Source organism: Syngnathus acus, chromosome 24 (assembly GCF_901709675.1).
Source record: "Syngnathus acus chromosome 24, fSynAcu1.2, whole genome shotgun sequence".
Lineage (NCBI taxonomy): Eukaryota > Metazoa > Chordata > Actinopteri > Syngnathiformes > Syngnathidae > Syngnathus > Syngnathus acus.
In genome coordinates, this window is record NC_051108.1 from 794,308 (window position 1) to 818,745 (window position 24,438).

Here is a 24,438-nt window from a genome sequence, read left to right on the forward strand (position 1 = left end):
ACCAATGAGCAGAAAGCTCAACACATTTCTTTCCAGCAAAAGTTGAATGTTTCAAAATACCACACTTGTTTTTTGTTCTTAGTTGGGTGCAGTCTGGGGGGCAAAAAAAAAAAACAGGCCATCTTTCCCACACAGAGGAAGAGGATACGCCACCTGACACCCCAGATTGTGCCTCCCGCAGACACATGGGTGATGTATAGCCTCGCATTTCCCCTCAAAACACTGATTTGCAGTGAAAGTCAGCACGTTGGGCACATGATGCAAGTCGACCATCGTAACGCCCCGACATAACTGCAAAGACGATAACATCGCTTCATCAAAGGGGCTACAAAAAAAAAAACAATGCAAACATGAGTCAAATTCGGCACAAAATTACATTGGAGGGGGGCAGCGCATTTACTGGCATTGTTTTGCTCTGCCTGCCAAAACAAAAACTACTTGAGCAGGTTGAATGGAGCAAATGAAGCACCAGCCCAAAAGGTGGAAGTCACAACAATCATCTCATGAGAAATGAGTTGAAAAGGAGACAAAAAGTCATGCGCAATACTTTTATGTCTCGGGAAATTGCCAGAAAATCAGACACAAAGTCTACCTCTGTATTTTTAGATTTATATATGGATACATATTTGTGAGTAGAAATAAGACCAAAAATTCTGTGTTTGTTTTGTCAGAGAAATTCGAATGAAAGTACTTTATTTTTGTTTTGTCATCAGATTGAGATCAAAAGTTGAGATCATACTTACCTAAATACGAGAGAGAAGTTTCAATTGTTTTGCTCTCTTGTGCTCTCAAATTTGCATGAAAGCTGAGCCCTAAATTTGGAGTTCATCATGAAGAATTGGTGAGAAAAGGACCATTTTCTTGATAACACACAAAAAGGCTTGCATTGTTTTTGTCATAACGTGGAAACTTTTGTTGCAGAGGCGACAACAAGCCACGGCCTCTTATCTCCTAAAGTTGAGTTGGATCTTCTTTTTGTCAAAGGTGTCCTCAAAAATGAGCCCTAGATTTTATTTTGAGAAACAAGTGGGAAAATACACAATATTCCGTTGCCCGTCGTTCGCCCCGTTGACTGACTGTGTACAGCGTGTTGTTGTTGTTTTTTTCAAAGTCCATTCATGGTGTTTTGCATCTCCAGATAAATCAGAAAGGAATGACGAACTTCTAAGGCGTTTCCTTAACAAACTACAAATGTCACCTTTGCTCTTTCCTGGTCTGAGTCATCTCGGCCGTGATGGCGGCCACGGACAAACACGTTAGTTGTGTGTCGTGCTCAGAATCCAAAAAAAAAAAAAAAAAAAAAAAAAAAGGATTTCCTCGTTACCGTCAAGGTGGTCCGTCACGATGCATGCGCTCGTGACGAACGGGTGGGTGGGTTGTCTGTCAACAAGCACCTGCGTCAACCGCAACTTTCCTGAAAGGGAAACAATGACATATATGCGCTTCCCATGATGTGTTAGCATTAGCATCAAGCGAGCAGAGAACGTGCTCAACTCCATTTTAGGCTGTTTTGGAAAAACCAGATGGGATTTTTGTGGTCACATCTCAAAATGAGTCCATCCAATTGAATTAATGCCAATGTCACTCGGGGTGAAATTGTGGTTAAGGTGCTGGAGCGGCTTGTTATTCCAGTGAATTCATTATTTCAATGAATGTAATTAATGGCTTGGGTTGGGTGGCAACAATGCGAGGGGTTGAAGCCGCGCCTTCGATGATGGCTCATTTCCAGAATGTTTTGCGGTACGTCTGATGTGGCTTAACCCGTCATTGCTACCCATCATCGATGCCAAAAAAAATTAAAAATTCAAATCTCATTTCCTCAATTGCTCACATATCTTGCGGCTTCTTCTTTTTGTGCTTTTTGGATTTCTTTTGGACCGTCTCCTCTCGACCCTCGCCAGATGTTTCATGTTCAACCGCCGTCGTTTCACTCGGCGTGTCCTTTTTCTGTTTCTTTGACTTCTTCTTCTTCTTGGAAGCTTTCTGCTCCTCACAGGCCTCCTCAGCTGAGTTTTCATTCGCAGCATCCTCAAGTTGTCTTTTCTTCTTTTTTGAGGACTCCGAAGCTTCCCTCACACCGCTAGCTGTTTCCATCTCTTCTCTAGCCTTCTTTTTCTTCTTTTTGGGGTCTTCCGAGCCCTCCGCAGCGGCATCGCTCTGACCGCGAGCCCTTTTCAGCTGGGCCATCCTCTGCGCAAAGTACTGGTGCGTGCTGAGGGTGCTGGTCAACTGCCCGGTGGTGGAGTCGGAATCGTTGCCGCTCTCCTGAAGAAGAGAAGATGAGGTACATTGTGAAGTCCATTCAATGGGGTGATTTGTGCGTCACGAGATAAAACAACATTTGATATCATTTCAAATCAAATGTCCAAACTTTAACAAGCGTGTACATTTGACAGAGAGGGTTTATTCCTAACGAGCTAGTATGAATAAAGCCTCCTTGCCTAACATCTGAACCTGCACTACTCGTTTTGCCATGAACAATGGTTCTGATTGAATGGATAAACAAATGGCTTGGTGACAATTCTAGCACGTTGGAACAACAAGGTCCAAACCAATATTCAGTAAGTAAAGTTTGATGTCAGTTCAACCTCTTCCATTTTCCATTTGGACACATTTTCCTGTCCTTGGATGTAAACGGGGGGGGGGGGCCAGAGCAAGACCACAAAATGGCCCCTTAAATCAGGCGCTGCAGCGGAATAGACGAAACCTGGCCGACTTCAGGAAGGCCGAGCGGGTCTATTTGTCACCTGGCGCTGGTGAGCCATTTGTCTCCATTTTCCTAATGGCCTACTCAATGCATAATGATTTGCGCGGAAGAATACGCCACTTCCTCCTGAGGATCGCGCCAAACAATGCGCACTTACCTCGGGCGGCCTTTTAGAGGCAAATTGAAAAGCGTCCCGTTGTGTGGCGTCACCTCGCTGTTTGGCCTTTAAGCTTTTGTCTTTCTTTACGCGACTACGTTGACTCTCAAGGCTGATTAGCATTCAAGCGATCAATCTTAAACGCACAAAGAGCACCTGCTCGTCAATACTTTTGCAGATGATTGCGCGACGTATAGATATCATTGATTAAGGCGGCAGTGTGACATCAAAAAAAAAAAGTGATGAACAAAGGAGGGATCGAACTGCAAAAATAAAAGAGAGAAATCAAACATTCAATGGTTGATGACTGCGACGGAGTTCCTCGAGTTGAACAACAACGTTTTCAGCCTGACCACAGAAAACCTTTGCACTTGCTGGGCCATTAAAGGAAACTTTTGCAAGTTGTGAGAAAAATCCATACTCGCACAATGGCCGCGGAGAGCGGCGACGGGGCTTTGGAGCGAGCTGACGACGCCAAACAAGGTGTTAGCGGGGATTTGGGGCAAGATGGCTGCGGGCCACTTTACAAGTGCCTGTGAAATTACTCGCTCTCCAGAGGAAGCCGGCAGGGAGGCGGGTAGCGGAGAAACATCTCCATCAGGTGAAAAGTGGCTCAAAACTTGGTATGTGGTCCTCGCCACCGCCGGGGGGGGGGCCCATTACCACGACGCGAGAGCAAAGTGCTGCGCTGGGCATTTGCGGTCAGCGCTATTGGCAGCCTGACAGATTGTCGATGGCAACAAGTTACTAGGACACATTTTAGGATTTGCTTTCTTCCTTTGAGCAGGTCATCTGGTTTCCTGTAACATGTAATTAGCGCTTTTGCTAGCAACAAAAGAAAACCAAAACATGTGAAATGTGAGCGCCGGACATTTTACCGGTTGCCACGCAACACTTTGAAACGCCTTTTAATAACTTTAGAATGTGACATGGAATTTCCCCCTGATAATGTTGTGCTCTCTCAATCTTGCTCATTTTCAACTCTGGCATTCCCAGCTTCGTCCACATTTGGGGTGAGAATTGGAAAGGTTGGAGAAAGCACCTATGTCAAAGCACCATCCTTCTCCTCCTCCTCCTCCTCCTTCCCGGCCGGCCCTGAACCCCAGGAAGAGGATGCGTTCAGCGCACCGCGTGCAGCCCCGAGATAAGGCTCCTTCGGCAGAGGAGCGGCCTGGCTCGCTATCGGCCTTTCCTGTGCCGCGCTCGCCCCAGGTGGGGGCCGTGGAATGGGGGGGCGGGGGGAGTAACACACGGAGGGCCCGTGGAGGCTCCATGAGAAAAGAAGAGCGGGCGGGAAGGCATTCAACAGGCCGCCTCCGACAAGAGCGTGCAGTTTTTATCGCTCGCAGCTAATGAAGCCGCCGCGGGCGAAGCCAGGAGCTGCCGCGTGTGCCAAGAGCATTCAAGAAGGAGGCGGGCGGGCGGTGAGCAGGATGGCCAGCCGAGGGGACGCCTTGGCTGCCGCTGGATAACGTTTGCTCCACGTCCAGTCAAACCTTGCCCGGCAACATGCACAATAGTGCAAAAATATGTGACAATGAGTGAATGCGTTAGCGTTAACTCATTCACTCCCTGGAACGCACGATGAGGTCGCGGTTATTGGAGTGGGACGAAAAATGCTTTTAATGCAATATACTTGCTGGGTTTTTTTCCTTTCCGATCATTTGCAGCCAATATTGCTTGGCTTGGTAATTGCGGCGGGTGCCCTCATTGTCCTGCCACAATAATAAATTTGGCGATACTCGGGGTCTATGGATCAGGCCCTGATTAGCCAGCTGTCGCTCCCTGATGAGCGCCAGGGTCCAGCAGCACCATCCTTCATGGCCTTGATGTGGGCGGACGGGGAAAAGAGAGGAGAGAGGAAAAAAAAAACAAAAAAACAGGTCCCTGGTAAATAAGACAACCGACTGTCGCCATCAATAACTTTGCCGCAATGTCACTCAGCACCAACGCTGGAATTTCCGTCCACACTCTTCCCGCAAACTACATGGAAGGACCGGACGGTGTTGTCTCCCAAGAAAATAAATGACTTTTGAATAAGAGAGCGTTTATCATAAGCTAAACAAATGAAGGCGGAATTATGCATGCGGCGTGAGCGTCTCATTTTTGCTCGCCGCCGCAAACGCTTGGCGAAAAACACCCAACCCGAGCCCGCGGAGGGACGACGGCGAGGCCACGGCGCCTGGCCGTGATTTATTCAAGTCGGTGATTAAAGCGGGGAATCTTTGGCCGGTTAGCTTCAGCAGACACTAATTAGCCTGGCCCCGTCGTAAGTAAGACGCAGAAACCTTCTTGCTGTTTTTTTCGCCTCCTTCCAGCGCTAATCTGTAAGTGTCAGCGAGCTGGCCGACGGCGCTAAACGTACGACTGGCGGTGGGGAGCGTCGTTTAGCGGAGTGTTGATATGTTGTGGCACGACGGGTGATGGTGAGTAAAGGGGGTAGCGGACAAAAGGTTAAGCCTTCAATTAGGTGTTATCTGAGTGGCTCACTTTAAGCATGACGCCCTGCGAGAGCGCAGCGGACCGTGAAACTGCCACGCCAAACTTCAGCACGGCAACGACATTCTTGCACCAACACAAGCAAAATATTGTCATGACAACCGAGACTCAGTTTAGGATGAAATTGAGATGTTGAAATAATTGTAGTTGAGAAGCAAATTGCTTTGTTTGCACGGTTACGAATCAATGTTTGGATTGCGGCACAAATCAGAATATTTATAAAAAGTGAAAATTTCAATGCTTGGATGAATTCAAATATATTTTGTGGATCCCGGTACTTGCTAATTTTGATCATTCTTTTCTAGTAAAGGTTTTTTGTTGAATGCAATTTCAGCAAATTATCACAAAGTGCGCCCCCCTCCCTCCACCTAAACGCGGCAACCCCTGCCGCCATGCGATATTTCACGCGGACGAGGTGTGGGCGGCCAAGCCTCGCAACAGGTGCCCCTCGACAGGGCTCAGCTCAGCTCAGCTCGCAGCAGGCGTGGGAGAGGCCGTAGGGTGGGGGTGGCTGGGGGTCACGCTGACCCCGAGAAGGCCGGGCGTAGTGCCGAGCGTCTGACTCCAAAACAAGGCCTGAGCTAAATCATCTTTAAAGCAATTGCAAAAGGGGACTTTGCAATCATCTGGTTACTCGGTCCAATTTGGGGATGCTTGCTTGCTTGCTTGATTGGGAAACTCTTTGCAAAAATCTTGATACTATTAAATGGGCCGACAGAAAATTGAATGTGAGATTTTTGCATCCCCATTTTCTGTGTATTGACTGTAAACATTGACTCGACTAAAAATTATTTTCTTTCACATGGCCACTAAACACACACACACAAAAAAAACTTACGATTCAGAAATGTGTCACCGCAGACAGCTCGGAATGTGCACTTGGGCAAATAAAAGCGTGCCTCGTTTCCACCTTTCAACTGAGCCGGCGCTTTTAAAAAATGACTAACTTTTGCTGATGTATGAATCGGCGGGGAGTCTATTTATCAGCAGGCCCCCTGCGCTGGCCCGCCCGGGTCCCTCAAGTCGCCAGCCGCCGTGCTCCCCTTTGACTGATTAATTAGCCAATCTGAGGCCATTTTTCACCGGGCGGCACAGTGGTTTATTTCGGCTAATGCCGGGCTTTCCGGCCGGCGGCCCGCCGAAGCCTGGTCTGCTTTTTCAGCCGGCTCCAGCGGACCGGCCAAGAGGTGCCGGGGAGATAAATCAAGCCGGGCCGCAGCCTCCGAGCGGCTCCTCTAACGAAACCCCCCGAGGAGGTCGGGGTGGGCCGGCGGAGGGCCGCGGGACTGCCGGGGGCGCTGCTCGCCCGCCGATAAGCGCGGGGGGAGACTGCCAGAGCGCCTTCATTTAAAAAGCGGCCGCCTCGTTTTTTGATACCTCGCCGGCCTGTCGTTTGTCACGCCGTTGAGTAATTGTGTTGGGGGGCAACAAGAGGAGGCGCGAGGGGAGGGGGGGTGGAGTGCGTGGGACGGGTGATGGATAGCGCGGCGGTGCAGATGGACGGACGCTTCACTGCTGGCCCAAATGATGTCATACATTTGCTACATGGAGGGAAGTGGAAGGCTTGCAATGACACTGCTTTCCTTTTTCAACTTTGCTGACAAAGTTATGGAGTGCAACTAATTGCTTGATGCATTTCTTTTTTGATGGTCTCTCCCATTTTCACCAATGGAGGAACCGGAAGGTAACCGACCGCCGTGGCTTCACCGGAATCAAAAGTGAGCCTCGTTGTTGTCGTAAGGCAGATCTGGGCAGGATCTCAGGTGGACCTGATGTAGCCGGACCCGTCTGTCTTTGCTTTGATGAACACGTGCGTGTCGGGGGAGCGTTGCCAGCAGCGATAAGAGGTGAGCAGGAAGGAAGCACGTCACCGCAGAGGAAGGAAAAGCGCCCAGCGGTGGGCGAGCGGACGGGAGCCTGGAACGGGACGCGGCGGACTGAAGCGCTTGAAGGTTCATGACGGGGTGTCCGCGAGTGCCGACAAGCCGACCCAGATCGGGTCGCGTCTCCCGGATGCGGATGAGCCACAACGCTCGCGGACGGCGATAGCAAAAGTATTTTCAATGTTGTAAATAGCCGAGCGGGTCGTGCATCACCCGCGCAGCTCGGAGGCTGCCGGGCTCGGATACGAGGCCTCGCGGGACGCCATTGTAATTGTCTTGAATTTTTTTTCCAATACGGTCGCTCAATGGCGTCCCCCCTGGCTGAAAAATAACAAGCCATAACCGAGCGATTAGGGAGCGAACGGCGTTGCGCCTTTCCAATGCTAATCGGCCGGGGAGCGGCGGCCATTGTGATGCGCCGGCTCGACACCTGCGAGGGGGTTTGTTTGGGGGATTCGCCCATGCCAATTTCTTCAAGACAAATGTTGGAGATAACAAATAAAGCCAATGAAGGGGAAAAAAAAAATGTGTGTCACGTTACCGAGGAGCCTTCGACATCTCTGCAGAGGCGTAGCATGCAGCCGAATTGCATCAGCCGTGTGGCTCACTTTATTTATCTTTTTTCATTCATATTTTAGTTAACACGCTTCATCCTTTTGTTTGCGGACAGTTTTCTTGTTTAATATTACATTTCATATTTTTCCCATATAATTTGGACTATCATGGCTAAAAGCTACTGCAAACCTCAAATAATTAGAAGGCAATGATCATTGCACAAAAAGAGCTGCAAACTTGAAAAACTGCCAAGAGAAAATATGGAAACACTTTTTTTTTCCTTCACAGACCTCAGCAGTTTTTATCAGACTTCACCTGAGGAGAGGCCCGCGAGACATGCGTGTGATGGCAGAAGGTGGACGTGGTGTCGGCGGTTCAGAGTGCAAATCCTTTAAGTGGATTTGGGTGCTCTCGCCACCCATCAATGGCCGCTGCCGGCGACGTTAAAAGCCGCACGCTGCGATCAGGCTAATCCCGGGCCGCGGGCCGCCTCATGAGGAGGGACAGCGCAGCAAACTCGGGCCTGCATCAGCACCGGTAATTTAGGGTCACCGCCGCACTTTAGCTCAGCTCGGGCCAGGTGGGAAAAGCGACGCCATTTGGAGTTTGATGTCTGTTTTCACGTACAGTTGGACCTTGACTTGAGAGTGCCGCAACGTTTCAGTCGGATGATTTATTTGGTGTCATCTGATACCGGTACCGGTTGCCCTCTTGTGGCCAATTATTGATTAGGAACGCCAAGAATAGAAAATGGACTTTCTTTTCAGGCAATTGTAAGGAAAATTGCTGCTTAGGTCTAAATTGAGTAGCATCCGACGTCCCGAATTAAAAGTACTTGTGTGACATACCTGCTCGTGACGTTTGTTAACCTTTGCTCTCTTTCCAAAGATACAATTGAGGTCCGTTGCACTTCGGGAGGAGAGGTCTTTACCTGCAATGACAAAAGACATAAAAGAAGAAATGAATTTTGATGTTTTTAAAACACAATGGTAAAGCAAAACCAAATATATCGGTGCAGAACAAAGCTAATGATTTTATTTTGTGGGTGGGGGGGCAGTGGGGCGACTCAAGCGATTATTAAGCGCCACATCTCCCACTTACGAGCATACGAAGTGCGGAAGGACGTCGTCAAGCGCGACGTCTGTCGCCAAGGCGGAATTATGCAGACATCTTAAGTGTACGTACGTAAACTTGAAGAAAGGGCGGCTTTGCTTGTGTCTGCCGGGACAAAACGGCAAAGAAAAATAAACTCGGGGCCCCGCCTCCAGACTCCCACCACTCTCGGGGCCCCGGCCGGCCTCAAAGAGCGCACGCTCGTCCGTCTCGGGCCCGGGTCCTGTTCGTACAGCTGCATCCTCTTCCTTCAGCGCGCCTCTGATAACATTTGGTTATTTATTGCTCTACCAGCTCTATCTCCCCGCACACCCTTTGGCTTTTGGAAGTCGCCGTGCGCATGCGAGGCTCTGAGAAGCTCAACCAAGAAAGCCAGTTAAATAAATAAATAAATAAATAGGCTTGCCGGGAGGAGAGCGCGGGGGGACGCGCTGCTCAAAACGGGTCCAGGGTGACCTGTCGGTAGGTGCGGGAGAGGAAGAGGCTGTCAAAAAAAAACGGCCGGCTGGCAGGTGAAAGTGCAAATAATGTGGTGATTAAAAGCCCACGTTTCCTTTTTCGCGTTCAAAAGGTGGCAGAGGGCCGAGCGTGTTGTTCGATATATCGGGTCGCCGGCCGGGGCTTCGCCGAAGCGGTCCGACCGGACAACCTTACGAGCGTTATTTCCAAAAATAAAATCGAAGCGGTGATTACACAATGGTGGATGATACGCACGGCGCAGGAAGAATGTAAGGAGCGGGCTGCGGGCGTGACAGCTGATGGATGGAGGTGGCAATTAAAAGTGGGTTACCGCTTTATGCCGCGGGCGGGCCTGCCACTAAGCAGCAGAGATTTCACTCACTCCCCCCTCGCAAACACAAAACCACCGCTAACAAACGCCATCAATCCTAGGAGAAAGAGAGCGCCAACGCCAACAGGAAGTCAATAAAAAAAAAAGCAGCAGCCCGGTAAAAATGGGAGGGAACCATCCAGACAACTTTTGCCATTTTCACCTCGTCGCCAGTAAATATTTGCTAATTAAGCGTTCACGTACCGTAGCATCACATTAGCAATTAGAAATTCGGTGTCAATAGGTTAGGTCGCTTTTTGGCCTAATCTCAAAACAAAACCTCTTTGGCAGAGGTAATTCTGACTTCTGCTTAGCAACACACAGGAGGCACGGCAAGCGGCGCTCGACTCGGCCGACCTCCCCGTAACTATCCTGGCAACCGCAAATCTGTTGTGTATGGATTCACATTTCCAAAATGCCCCTGGCAAAAAACGGGAATCTTGTGAACGCACACGAGCTCAATTTCCCATGATGAGCCTTCCGCTCGAGACAAAACTGTTTGACAGATGCCATCGAGTCAGGTGCTTCCTTTTTTCTCGACGGTGGCGGCGACTCAAAGGGGTCTCCTCCAATGGAGGACTTGTCAAAGTCCCGGGGGGCCGTCACACCGATGACAGCTCGGGGGTGCGAGGACGTCCCGGGGCAAAGACAATGAAAGAAATCAACACAAAGTGGACGTAGACATTCATCACCGCTGAAAACTCACCAGAAAGCTATTGTTAGAGCCACTTGTCACGCGGGCTATTTTTAGGGGGGGACAAAGATGGAGGTCCGCTGCTGGGGTTCATGATTCTCTCCACAAAAATATATCATCATCATCAGCAGCAGCAGCAGCATCAACCCTTGCGCAGGTAGCTGACATCCAGCGGACACAATTTGCTTTTTAATCAGGCGGGGTCATCTGCTGCGTCCACATAAATGGACGCGCCAGATGCCCCAAACAGGAAAGAGGAAGCGGCCGCCGAATGACGTGGGGATGTTCCACATCCAGATGTTTACCGGCTACCGCAAAAATGAACGACTTTAACAAATGTCAACTCGTCCGCCCATAAAAAAAAATAAAAACGTTTCTCAACGGTGAAATTCAGCTTGCGGGAGAAAAGCCAAGAGAGTTTATCTAAGCATGTGTCGCAATCATGACAAAAAGATGAGGCGGTCCACGGAGTGAATGACAAATAGCCTGTAATAATGCAGCTAATGTTCAACTCGGTGAGTCAGCCTAGCTCAAGACGCGCATTTCCTAGTTCGGCCAAAAAGCAACAGAAGCCCTTTGTCATGTTTTGGTTGCGTTATACTTTGAGCTGAGCTTTCTTGCAACGCATTCCAGGACTGACCTTAGATGTTCGACTGTCAATGAAAGCTATTGGCGCAAGCGGAATGTCATTTGCATCATTAATGCGAGGCGCTTTCACCAATTTTTTTTCTTGAATCAAAGTGAACCCCAGTCAGCCCTTCATCTGCCAACTATGTGCAAACGTTAAGTGGCTTTGTGATGAAATATGACCTGGCGCTTACTCATTTTGCTCTCCAGTCATCCCTAACGACGAGTTCCTCCTTGTGCCTATCACTGTGTCGGCCTCGTCTGGCAAAACTTCCTGACATGCAAGAGAAAAGTTAAAAAAAAAAAAAAAAAAAACTCCCCTGGCAGTGACCGGGCCGAGTGACCTCGCACGGGCCGACGGAGTCCTGAAGAGCGTCTGAGCCGTGAGCCAAGCGAGGGGGTGCGTCTCAGCGGATGGCATCAAAGTTTAACATTCGTAATAAAGAAAAATAAGGGAATTGGTGTGATCTGCAGCCAAACGCTTGGCGGTATTTTAGAGGACTCGTTTTAAATCCAATTACGGCGCAAGAGAGAGAAAACTATCTCGCTTGAACAAAATGGCAGATTTTTCAGATGAGCATTACGATGCATTTTAGACGATAAGTTTAAAATAGGTGGGAAATGTACACGATGAGATGAAATGAAGACTACTGGTCCTAAATGTTCCAACTGCAGTAAAAGGGCACGGCACGCACCTTTAGCAAATTTCATGTAATGGACTCGCTTTTTGGATGTCTTGGATTTCTCTTCCAGGCTGAAGCCTTTCCGCTCCTCTGGCTGAGTTTCTGTAGGGCATAAAAGAGGGAAAAAAGCATGAAAGAGAAATCTAAATGAATCGTGTGCTACTTCATTTTCCCACACGTCTCGTTTGTTGCACTGCATCACCCTCTAGTGTCCCAAACAAATACAACAACATAGGCTTCACTCAAAATATGCTCACACAAATAAGAAAATGTCAAGAAATCAACGCAACAGTTTCTTAATTTCTTCTCTGGAGGTGTGTAGCTTGCTAACTCGAGTTTTGGTTCATAACGCAAGTCAGAAAAATGTGTCTTTTATTACCAGAGTTGTTTTGGCCATGACAGTTGTTGAGCTGAGCAAGGAGGTCGTTAAAATCATCCTGGTGTGCGATCCAGTTGTCCTGGAGAAAAAAAGCAGTTCAAGTGAATCGGTAGAGAAATACACACCGAGACAACTCGTGCACTCGCAAGGCATATTCTGTTTTCAGGAAGGGAAAACAAACAAAGGTTAAGTGAAAGACAAGCTCACCTCCTGGCTGACGCCAGCTCCGAGGCCATGGGTGTTGTTTTTCACTTTTACTTTGACGTGCTCGGCGTCACCTTGCTCACGTTTGCCCAGGCCCTACATGCGACAGAGGAGTCCACTCAAGTCAAAATCATTTCTCATTTTTTGATATCCATTTCTATTGAATTGAATATACATTCATTGCATGTGGTGAATGGGATTTTTATTTCTAAAGTTGTCATTGAACGCTTCCAAATGCATCATATGAACCAAGAGGGTAGCTGGGTCACGCACCTTGCCCTTGGCCCAGCCCATACGTTCCATCAGCTTTTGCCCAAACCTAGAATCGTCATTGCTCCAAGTACTGTTCCGTGGGTCCACCGACCACTTTTGCTTTCTACGGGCTGAAAATCAGAGCAGCATTTCCACAAGAGGAATTACTTTTAGAAAATTCATTAACACTGCCAAAGTCAATGCAAGTGATCGGGGAGGGGGGTTCGGTTTTGTATGCAGGCAGGTTTTTCGGGGAGTGTGCATTGTAACAAAAACGTGTATTGTATTTACGCGTTGTTTTAGTTACAGGTGTACGACAGTAACATTTCAGAGTCCGTACTTTGAAGGCTTAACTGTAGCCTCCTCTATACGTCTTTTTCATCCGTGAAACAAAGCTGAGTAACAAATAAGCTAAGAATCACACTACGTTACATTATAGTAAGAAGAACAAAGTGTAATAAAACATTTATAACGAGAACAGGCACGCTTTAAATGACGACACACGTGCCCACTGTCAGAGAAGCTAATGTTAGCCTTTGGCACTTTTGGCGCTATTTTGACGGACAGGCACTGTTGTTCGATTCATTTAAAGGTTTATCACTTGATACACGAACAGACACATTACTGGGAAAAAGAAAATCGTCAAATATCCATAAAAACAGCGAATCAAACGAATAAATAGATGTCCTTACTTTCGGCGAGCATGGACATCCTGAGGGTCTTAAACCGGCTTCATGTGTAGGAGTCTCACAAGATGCCTGACGAGAATAACACGGCGTCTTATCGGTTGCCTGTTTAAAATCATTTTTGCAATATCCATCCATCCATTTTCAATAATGTCGTGTATATCACAGAGAGCGTATAGTGATGTTATTTTTTTATGTATTTGTTCTTGGATAAGTTTTTAAATACAGGAACTTTTTAAATGTTTGCTGTTTTATAAACAAAACAACAGAGGGCGCCACATCCATAGAAAAGAGACGTTTATCACCATTCAAGTTCAATGAACCCGAAAGCCCTCCGCTGCCATTTATAGGGGGGTGAAGGGGGGTCACATGCATTGAAGAAAAAAATAATAAAACTGGACACTTCACCAAGCGTAATACAATTTTGCAGCAGTTTATAATTTCATGACTTGGACACTGAGAGCTGCACTTGAATATGGCCTCTTGTTCTGACAACCCAAAACAGCCAACTGCAGTCCTTTGGCTCAGCTGGTTTCCTGGGCAATATTCTTGTCCCCCTTTTTATGTAACTGGCTATTTGCAAGGCGACATTTTGGCCTAAATGCTTATGATTTAAAAGTATGATTCACAAGGCGAGTCCAAGGCGTTTCCTTGGGAGCTCACTTGGACGTATAATTTTGGGTCATTTTGCGGCCTTAATTGTCAAAATAATGTCTTTGAGCGGATGAAAACAAACCGCGCCCTCGAGTTACTAAAATGTAAACGAAAATGTTTGCCTCTGTATCAAGAAGCACGGGGCAATAACAAACAGTGTTGACTTCCTGGATAGTTGAAGTCGTCCAGCGAGATTCTGCAGGAATGCTGGATGCAAGCGTTCTTGGACAGCTGACCCAAAAGAGGTGTATAGACAACTAAGCCAGTGGAGCAAAAACACACTTAGTGCACTTTCACTCTTCTCTATTTAGGTGAACTTGCAGAGTAACTAGGCCCTGACCCACTTTGAACTGCAACAGGTTTTTATTATGATTATTTCGTTATTATTCTAAAATGAATGTGACAAAAACTCCTTGATGGAAGCTCTTGAAAGCAACAAAAAACGGTCGCTTCTCTCTAACATGCAGTCTGCTTTTACATGCCGACCCCACGGGGTGGTGACGGTTGTGTGGGCCTCCGTTGCCACGGCAACAGGTCTACGGCGCTCAATTGTTATGGATCTCTCGCACCCCCCTCTCGTCTGCTCCCATGTAAGCCAGGGCACACAGTGGGAATCTTCTTACAGCCGCCGGAGCACTGGGAGCCTTCCCATTGGCTGACGGGAGCCAAGCCTGCGGCTTACATAAGTGCCTTGAAAAGGAAGGACTCCCCCCAGTTCAACCACCCCGATGACCTTTGTTGCTGCGTGAGAAACGACCGACTTTGCGTCTTTTCTTGGAAGGCAACATTTAAACCTCAGAATGTTCACCCAACGTATACACAACTCACAATTTGGGCTTTGCAGAACAAAAATATACATGGAAAAAAAGTTAGTATGCAAGCCCACTAGCTAGCAGTGTCATGTTTTCAATTGTATTCTTTAATACTATAAAATGGTCCGATGGCTTGTTACCTAAAAGCCACAGAACTTTTTTTTCCCCTCTGAACCTGTTTTGAAGGCCATTCAAGAGTCACTCGTTCACCAGCGTGACTGCACACGGAATTCATTTCAAAGTCAACTATTATTGTCGCGTGATGCTTCTCATCTTTCGTTCGTCTTTGCTTCACATGCACACACACGCGGAAAGGCTCATGGGATTACATAAACTCCTGCGTCAAGATCAAAATAGCGCTACATACTAACCTCAGGCAAACCGGTTGCCGCCTGTCAAGACTTACAAAACCATATCAAAGTCAGGCTGGAAAGGTTCCATAGTTGGCCGACAAAACGACAACGTAGCAAAACTACTAATGAAGCTGCTTGTGAGCTGTGGCCATCCCACATTTTGGAAGATGAAAAACCTGAACAGGTGTGCAAAGCCGCAGGGCAAGTACGGAAATGTCAAGACTGCGCCCAGTGCACAATTTTGCTTATCTGCTCTTTGAAGTGTTTCAATTCGAAACCATGAATGTCTAGTAAATCAGGATAAAAATAGAAATGGGGCCAAAATATGCCAAAAAAGTAGTTTATTGTCCACAAAAATATTGTAACAGCAGAAAAGAAACAAAGAAAGCAGTTTTTCCCTGAAAATAACGCAGACAGAATGTTGACAAGCTTTTTCGTAACCATTTACACATCTCAGACAAAAAAAATAATCAATTGGAAATATTAAAAGAGCTTTCACTGAACACCAATAGAAAGAATAAATTATATTGTGGAATAAACAAAAGAATTCTGCAAAAGTATTTCTCAGCACACCTCCTTGCACAGGATTGCTTTTTCTAAAGGGCACCGCGAGCGAGCAAGAGAGAGAGAGAGAAAAAGAGAGAGAAAACGACTATGTACACAGGCCACCACCTCAAGTGTGTATCCCTCTTTGGTCATTCTATACACTATGTACAAAAAAGCTGCGTTAGCTTAGCTCAGGCGCCGCGCGGCTAGTTGGCGTGGGCCATGCGTGTGTCGCCGCTGAGGAAGTTGAGCATGGTCTGCACCATCTCGGGCAGGTCGTAGTCGTGCTTCCAGGCCCAGTCGCGCTTGGCGTTGGAGTCGTCAAAGTCCATCGGCCAGGAGTCGGCTGCGGGGAGGGAAGGACCCCGCGGGGTTAAGGCACATTTTTTGCTCACGCTCGGCCTCACGCAAAGTAGAATTTACCGATGGCCTGCCGGACGGGGTCCACGTTGTACGAGACCTCCAGCTCGGGCATGTGCTTGCGCAGCTCCCGCACCAGCTCTTCGGGCGAGAAGCTCATGGCGTTGATGTTGTACGTGCGCATGCTGAGCGTGTCGGCCGGCGCCTCCAGCACCTCCAGGGTGGCGCGCAAGCAGTCGTCGATGTACATCATGGGAAGCCTGGTGTCGGGCCGCAGGAAGCACTCAAACTTGCCCGTCTTGAGAGCGTCGTGGAAGATCTGCACCGCGTAGTCTGGAAACCGTTCAATCCATGTGAGCGAGCGCTGGGAATAGACGACGATTAAAAAGTATACGATCCCTCACCTGTCGTGCCCCCGCCGGGCATGGAGTCGGCGGAAATTATTCCAGGGTAGCGGAGACAGCGGAAGTCCAGGCTGTAGCGATGGTGGTAGTACTGAGAGGGGGAGGTAGAGTAGTACAAGCTAAGCCTTCAATCCTTGACCACCAGCTGAACGCATCCTCCATCTTACTTCGCCCATGAGCTCCGCGTGGACTTTGGAGACACCGTAAATGGTGCGGGGCCTCTGCACGCACAGGTCGGGCGTGGGGTTGCGCGGCGACGTAGGTCCGAAAGCGCCGATGGTGCTGGGGACGAACAGACGCAGGCCGTGTTCGGCGGCGATGTCCAGGATGTTGTGGAGGCCTGACCACCGACAAGAGGAGCGAGCGCTTAGCCAAACTCCCCCCCATGAAAAAATAGAGACATTTGCGAGAGGCTCACCGGTGATGTTGACGGATCTGGCCAGGGCCACGTTGGCCTCGCCCACGGCGCTGAGAAGAGCGCTGTAGTGGACCAGCCAAGTGATGCGGTTGTTCACCACGATCTCCCGCAGGTTCTTGTAGTCCAAAATGTCCGAGTAGATGAACGGGCCTGATGGCGACACGGGAGGCTCGCAAACAAATTTGACACCTTGCCCATTGATGATTCTGAACCTTAGCTGACATACCGCTGTGGAAAACGCTGCTTGACGGCTTCCTGATATCGGACAGGATGACGTTGTTTTTTCCAAACTGCTTCCTGAAGAGCGAGGTGAGGCGTGTTACACAACCACCACACGCACACACACAGTGGCCCAAAAAGGATTCTTACCGTAAGAGTTTGGCGAGCCCCACGCCGAGCTGCCCCAGGCCACCTGCAATGGACAGTTGACAGTTAAGCTCCACAGAGAAACCACAAATAACTCAAAAGCCAAGATGAGGCTGAGGGTCTTTTGTTCCGAGCTGGTACACTACTCGGGTTGCCTTGCCAGCCCCCGCAACCCACTGACCGACCTCCTTACAATTTTCACTCACTCACCCGTGATGAGCACCTTGGGGTGGTCCGTCTCGGAGAAGGACACCGAGTGGAAGCTGGCGTCGGACGTGACCTGGCGCGGCGAGAAGCTGATGGAGCGCACCGCCACCGCCAAGGGCCGGCAGCCGCACGCCTGCTTGGCCACCTTGCTGAGGGTTCTGATGACGGCCATACTTGTAACCTGTAAGGGTCGATTCATATTTCGTCACACTGGGTGGAAAATACATTTGACTGCTAGCGTTTGTGCATCTTTGAAAGGCCCCGTTGTGACCATGTTTTGGCCACACGGGATCTTTTCCATGTCTCGAGAATGCAAATATTGACCAAGCTAATGTAGAAGCGGCGGTGGACAACATGCTCTCTCTCTCTCTCTCTCACAGATGAGTGAAGACGAGCAAGCTGCATTTTAATATAAACAAAATGGACTCCCAAATTTCAAAACTTACGAGTTAAAATTCTACAAATGTAGAAAAATGACATATTGATGTGGAGTTTCCTGTAATTTGCCCTCGACTCAACGCAGATGACATCTTCCATTTTCTTTTGATTCGACAAAAACTCGCTGAACTAACATCAAGGACACATGAAATGAACAGCTCATGAAATTGCCAGTTCTATTAAATGTACACACCGTTTCTTTTATTTGACCATTTTCGCTTATTACCACTATTTGTATGGAACATGTAAAGACTTTAAGCTCACCACTAAGAATTTTTCCATTAATCACACGATATTTCCATCCAGTTTACGCGTTTTTGTTTTGGTGGGACAAAGTACTCACCGCGTGTAATATGCAGCTCCCGCACAAGGAAAGAGAGGAGGAAGTGAAATAAAGTCGTTTTTATACAAGGCTGCCCTGCCTTCGGCGGCGCCCAATCAGCAAGCGAGGGCGTTTATTGGAACTGCGACCACCCGAAACATTACGCAGCAGCTCCTTTGTGTTCGCCTTTGAATGGCTGGTTGGGTGGCAGCGTTGACAGAAAAACGCCCCGCGCGCATGACGCATAAAAGAGGCTGACGTGGTGCACAAAGGAGCCCACCAGCACCCACCACGCCATGTGGGCCGCAGTGTTGAGAAATGTCGACGCAGCCAAAACGGACGTGGCTTAAAATCATGCTGAAATTGACAAAACGCCTCCATCAAATGTTGGCCTCCTGTCATTTCTTGGCGATCGCAGTGCGTGTTAAAAAGAAGGAAGCGCACGTTCCGATACGGAAGATTGACCTCGAAAATAAAAGTGTTCTTGTTGAATTTGTGCGTACTCACCAGTTCTGGAGGCAGTCCGACTGGCTTTGGAGTTGGTCTAAACGAGTTACTCGCTCGGGCGTGTGTCGTGCGTGATGCTCTTGGTGTTATGTGAAGCCAGTGTTGCATCAGCTGCTGCTCTTTATCACAGGCCATCTGCGTTCGAGGGGAAGCCGGTCTCGTCGCTGATTGGTCGACGCCCGGAGGTGCGCCGCAGCTTGGGGCGCTGGCCGCGCCCATATGACGTCACGGCGGACTGGCGTCCGTCCGACCGTCCCTTCTCGTGAGCCTTGTGCTTGTTTACTCCCTCCTCGTACAAAACTTCCGAACACCGCTTTTTCCCCGTCATATTTGCATTTCTACTTTCCATTATTTACACAATTTGCGATGATCGACTTATTCACTATTGGCCGATTTTCAAACTCCTTTTCAAGCATTTTGGCAAGTTTTAAAGAGCCACGAGGAGCATTATATTGCCTCACTAATGCTTTGATTAGCTGTACAGATCATTTTTGGGCTCGTTACAGTAGTCATTTTATTGTTTTATTTAGTGCATCATTTATGGCTTTAAGACCTTTGAAGAGTTTGGGAACACAATGTTTGCCTTTGTGAAATAGTACAAGCTTTTGTGTGCTTGCCCCGTGCCTTTTCATCAATGGCAGCGTAGCATAATAAAGTCCCTTTTTTGGAATGAATTCAATTAGCCATTGAACGTGATTTTGGGGAGGTGGCGTAAGTAAGATGGCATGTTTTGGATTTTCTCAAAAGTGATCATTTTGGAAATGCTCAGATTCCTTCCGACGGCGACCATGTTATGGAGGTAAACTATTCTCTCTTTTTTATAATCTCTCTATCCCCTCAAGCACCTCAAAGCACTTTGTCCGCATGAATTTCCTTTTTTACAACAGACGAGTAAGTGCCCGTCGTCCAAGAAAAAAAAACATTTGACATTGCTGGTGTGTTTGCACTTGATAGAGGACAGCCAAAGAAGCGTGACAATGTTTAGGCCAGTGGCGTGAACTCAAAGGGGCGGGACTATGGTCAACGCCAGCGCGCGAGCGGACAAACCGGCGCACCCGTTTCCCGTCGAAGCAGAATGAGGAACGATCCCGTGACAAACCCCCCCGCGAGTTAATCAGTAAGCTGACACACTTTTTCCAAAAACAAAGTTGTGTGTCACAACCTTCACGCAGTCCTTGAAGGTACGTGGAGGACGGATGTAAACAGCAGCAGCTGTCCACGGCGCCAGCTGATGCATGAAATGCAGAAATGTTCCTCCACCATTTTCATCACTTGAAAGTTTTAATGAGGCGTCATTCTGTCGTGCAAACATAAAGTAGTACAATAATTTCTGTTTGCGCAAACACACACAAACAAAACAACCATTTGCATCATGTGCGTGTGGGAACTGGAAACATACAATTTGAATTTTAAGCACAGGAATACATACGGAATGTTATGCCACCATATTTGAGGATTGAAGTGCACGATTGCAATTCAAATCAACTTTAAGCTGCACGGTAAACCATAACAAAAATAAGATAGCTGGAAAATAATCACATTTTCTTCTTTCTCCATGACCTGCATTGGTCAAACAAATTAGTGTTCTGCAGCGATGCTCTGAGATGAGATGACGAGTGACTCGACAATGTGACGAGAACACCGAACGTGAAGTAGCGGCTGCGATTAACTTTGGACAATCAAGATGAAGCGTAAAAGCGCCCACTCACTGACCCCGCCTACGCTCGCTACGCTTATGTTGCCGCCGCAATAAGTCATCTTCTGCCTTATGGCAGCCAATGGTTGCTATGGTGACCAGTGGAGTGCCCCCGCAGCAACTACTTTACGTTCTGTAGGACAGACAGGTTATGTGGGTCCGTCCGCTGTCGTGTGAGGAATGTTCGGCGCGAGCAAATGAACGGCAATGCAAAGAGCAGCCAGCCGTGTGACGTCAACATAAAACAATCGCATTGATTTGGAAGTGGATGAGGCGCGTCTGGTTTTCTACCTGCCTGCCGGCGGGCGGGCCGGCCGGCGGGCGCTTCTAGGGCGTTTGCAGGAGCGGATCTTGCGTCTCCAACTGGGCCAGCTGCCGGCGCAGGAGGTTGACCCGCTTCTGGAGCTCCTTGTTGTACTCGATGATGTGCACCATTTCCTCGTGGGCCTCGTCCAGGCACTTGGACGAGCGGTTCCAGCGGAGGAACACTCCTGGAACCAAACGCAAAATGCTTAGCTAACAAGGAAGTCATCCCTTGTCCTGAATGAAAATCAAATTGAGCAATTGAAGCGCAACAAAGTTATATTGACGCAGTCAATAGCTGCACCTGTAAGTCATAAATGTTCCTTATGACTTGCGAGCTATTTTTTATGAGGCGGCCATTAATACCGGCCGGAAATGTCAACATGTGCTTTTATTGACTTTATCGCAACTCGCAGGCACACAAGGGTCCTTGTGTTTTTCCAAAATGTGTCAGGTGGTAAACAAATACACGCGGACACAAAAATAAACGTGTGGCGCACCGAACGGCTCGGCATGCAAATGTATGCACCCCCCCGACCCCTGAGCGCCGCAATGTTCTCACGTGTCGGCCGGCGGGTGAGCGAGCAAGTTCAAGCAATGTGAACAATCCGCAACATGCGAAAAGCGCCGACAGTCATACGAAGGCTCGCCTATTCGAACGAACACGTGAGCGCGCCACGGAACATGGAGTTTCACCACATACTTTGTTTTTATGAATGTGGTCTCCATTCCAAACCCTTTTAATCTTATCTCTGATGATGTGGACCACAGCTTGGTGATTTGGCCCAACACATTGTTTTCACTAAAACATACGTGTGTCTATCGATGCTTTCTAACCAAGCAGTTTTGCTCGAAAAAGAAAGATGGTGTGATGCCTCACACCCGACGGAATCAAGCTGACTTGAGAAGCCTCAAACATGCCGCATTGGCTCATCAGGACGACAGCGACCCCTTGTGGAACATTTGGCTGACACTTGGTCTTTTCTTATTGATGTGGTTTTGCATCTTACCCTCCCACAGCAGCAGGCTCTGCGGGGCCACCGAGGGCCAGATGACCAGACCGTTGGCCTCGTAGAGCGGGTTGCACAGACGCTCCAGCTCCTGCGGCCGATTCACCCACGACCACAGCGACGCCGTCTTGTCAGACACGGACAGTTTGGCCCTGTGGGGAACAGTGATGGGGAGGCCGGAGGAGGACCGAGGGCAGGCAGGCAGGCGCAGCGTGACGAGTTGCTGGCTTTACCTCTCTGCCGCACTGTTGCCCAGAAAAGTGCCAAACTGGGAAGCGTACGAGTGCTCAAAAAGCAGCACCAGGAAGGACTCGCCAAACTCAAAGGAACAGGGAAACTGCCGGAGGATCTGCCACACGCAGTCCAGGAAGAGCAGGAAGACGGGAGCCTCCTGGCGAGGTTTGCCGCTGGAATAGGCCGACTGGGCGCAACGCTGCTGGAAGGGGTGACCCGCCTGGAGACGAGACAAGTTGTCAACTGGTTTGCGTGCTTCCAAATGGCCCGTCTGAAGAGAGCGGAGCTCGCCTGGAGCCACTCCCGCTCCACCAGGCCCTGGAAGCCTCGGATGGTCCTGCAGCCCGGATCCAAGATGATCTGAGCCAAGGAGGCGATTTGGAGAGTGGAGTCGGTGCCTTCTGTGCCGTGGACGAGGACGGACGCTCCCTCCCTGAGACGCAGCATACATAGCGTAAGAAATCAGCAAACACGAAATCAAAACGGAGTCAAGAAGCACGGAACCTGTCGATGCACTGGGCTGCCAGGCAGGCGGTGGTCAGGATCTCCTTGACGTGGCCCAGCCAGTTGGACGCCTCCAGCTTGCTGAGCCAGCGGTCCATGTTGTGCGACTGGTCGTTACATGCCTCCACCAGCTTGATCAGACTTTCCTGCAGAACACCGAACCTGAAACAATGAAACAAGGAGCGCTTACTGAATAAAGCTTGTCGGGTTGTGCCGAGTCCCACTCTGACCCACTGTGGTCGTACGGTGTTCCACAAGGTTCAATTTGGGGGCCCCTGCTGTTTTCATTGCATTTGCTGGGTTCCAACTGAAGGAAATGTGGCCTTGTTTTCTGGTGTTGTTTGAAATGGCCAGCACCTTTCGATGGCCTTGTGGATCCTCCTCCACTGCGGGTAGTTGGCCTCGGACTCGAAGCCTCCTCCTTTGGCTTTGGCCTGCTGGGCCACGTTGATGGCGCGCGTGTCGATGACGTAGCCGCGCTTGCCTGGCCTCAGGGTGGCGTTGATGAGCTTCTCGTCTTCCTTGCACCGCCGCCCGTTGGTGCCGGTGAGAGGCTGAGCCGCTCGCATCATCACCTGCGACGCACATCCAACACTTGAGTTGCCACTCGACACAAAGTACAGACGCTTTGTTTGCTCACCATGCCGTTCTTCTTGTGGTAGTAGCTGAGCACGGGAAAGCGGCCGCCGTGACGGAACGATGCCGCCACTCTCAGCGAGTCGTCATCGATGCCCTTGGGCACCGCCAGCAGGGGAGGATAGGATGGGCACACGCTGAAGTCCTTGTTGACTTCACTCAGCCGCCACTCATCGGTCTGACAGAGGAAATCGGAATAAAAATACATCTTTTTAAACATGTTACATTCAATTTGAAATATTTGTATTGTCTTGTTCAAGGTGACTCGGGTAGGGCCATGCTCAAGCACCCGCCATTGCTCTACTGCATTTCCTACCATGGACTCAAGGTCTTTAAAAGCATCTTGAGGACGGAAACAATTCCATCCGTCATGGATAACCTCGAACATGGGCCGGTAGAAGAAAGGGTACATCAGGGAGACGGAATCAAGTGTCGAGAGGGCCTGGAGAGCAATGAAGATGAGCAAAGTATCGCTTCGTTCCAGCTTCTTTTGTTCCATGCATTTCTTTTTACCTCAGTCGAGCTAACAATGTTGATACACTCCTCCATACCAGGAATATCCAGCTGGATCACTCTCAGGTCTTTACATTTGACTATGATCCTACCTATAGAACCTACAAACCTGTAAGAGAGTCAATATTTCATGTCATGAGATGTCACACGAAACAAAACAATGTTTACAATGTTCAGTAGAGGAAAAACCTCTTTTCTATGGAGTCAATGTTGGAGTGAAGCAGCCACAGCTCCTCCGTGTTGTCCTGCCTGGAGGAGAGGATGAGGTGGTGGCCCGTCAGGCACAAGGTTCCCTCCACGGTGGGCATAAAGGGCCGATGGAGGACCACCCCGTCCACCCGGGGCGTCTTGATCAACTCTGCAAACTCCATTCTTACGCCTGACCACCCGGCAGGTGCAGCAGGCACACTAACGCAGGTAAAAGGAAAGAACAGTCTTGTACATGGGCTATTTTCCGCAATATCCCGTTTTATCCAACGTTCTTGCGTGTTGCTGCCAAGTGACAATGAAAATGTGGATTTAAAAAAAACAAAAAACAGCGCTTGCTGCAAGCGAGGGGCGAGCTGGCTAATGCTAACTAGCTAGTTAGTAATGACAAATACGGGAAGTATGCGGCACAAATTGTTTGAATGTAAGGCTAAAACTATGCGTGTCGCAGAAGGAAAGGATACACATATGTACTGAATGCGATACATTTGATGTCCAATTACCTGATCGCTTATTTTGCTTGTTTGCCGAAAGGAGTGACGCACGTCCGTCAACAATAACACACCGACTGGAAACAAGTCACGTGCCGAACACTGCAGTGTTGGACTTGCTACTTAAAATTCACTTTAAACGTTCATCGATGATTGTTATTTTTAATGTTTGTATCCATTTGTAGTCAG

General features: G+C 48.8%; 3 protein-coding genes across 3 annotated transcripts; all 3 read right to left on the bottom strand.

Annotated features, from left to right (window-relative positions):
• Nucleotides 1–658: 658 nt before the first annotated feature.
• On the bottom strand, nucleotides 659–13,346 carry pinx1 (PIN2 (TERF1) interacting telomerase inhibitor 1). Its single transcript, XM_037244592.1, has 8 exons — nucleotides 13,275–13,346; nucleotides 12,604–12,713; nucleotides 12,334–12,426; nucleotides 12,127–12,205; nucleotides 11,760–11,849; nucleotides 8,650–8,732; nucleotides 1,832–2,265; nucleotides 659–1,414 (listed from the first exon to the last, which is right to left on the bottom strand). The coding sequence occupies exons 1-8, from the start codon at nucleotides 13,291–13,293 to the stop codon at nucleotides 1,384–1,386; spliced, it is 939 nt and encodes a 312-aa protein (XP_037100487.1). The 5' UTR covers nucleotides 13,294–13,346; the 3' UTR covers nucleotides 659–1,383.
• Nucleotides 13,347–15,411: 2,065 nt separating this feature from the next.
• Nucleotides 15,412–18,889, bottom strand: tdh (L-threonine dehydrogenase). The gene is made up of 9 exons (XM_037244573.1): nucleotides 18,656–18,889; nucleotides 17,392–17,569; nucleotides 17,185–17,227; nucleotides 17,042–17,112; nucleotides 16,816–16,965; nucleotides 16,565–16,737; nucleotides 16,398–16,488; nucleotides 16,057–16,326; nucleotides 15,412–15,979 (listed from the first exon to the last, which is right to left on the bottom strand). The coding sequence occupies exons 1-9, from the start codon at nucleotides 18,872–18,874 to the stop codon at nucleotides 15,840–15,842; spliced, it is 1,335 nt and encodes a 444-aa protein (XP_037100468.1). The 5' UTR covers nucleotides 18,875–18,889; the 3' UTR covers nucleotides 15,412–15,839.
• A 1,139-nt stretch (nucleotides 18,890–20,028) lies between these two features.
• mtmr9 (myotubularin related protein 9) lies at nucleotides 20,029–24,348 on the bottom strand. Its single transcript, XM_037244572.1, has 11 exons — nucleotides 24,262–24,348; nucleotides 23,741–23,959; nucleotides 23,552–23,660; nucleotides 23,355–23,480; nucleotides 23,043–23,216; nucleotides 22,760–22,977; nucleotides 22,403–22,564; nucleotides 22,190–22,331; nucleotides 21,898–22,118; nucleotides 21,665–21,816; nucleotides 20,029–20,842 (listed from the first exon to the last, which is right to left on the bottom strand). Exons 2-11 carry the CDS (start codon nucleotides 23,920–23,922, stop codon nucleotides 20,679–20,681), a joined length of 1,650 nt encoding a protein of 549 aa, XP_037100467.1. The 5' UTR covers nucleotides 23,923–23,959; nucleotides 24,262–24,348; the 3' UTR covers nucleotides 20,029–20,678.
• Between the last annotated feature and the right edge of the window lie 90 nt (nucleotides 24,349–24,438).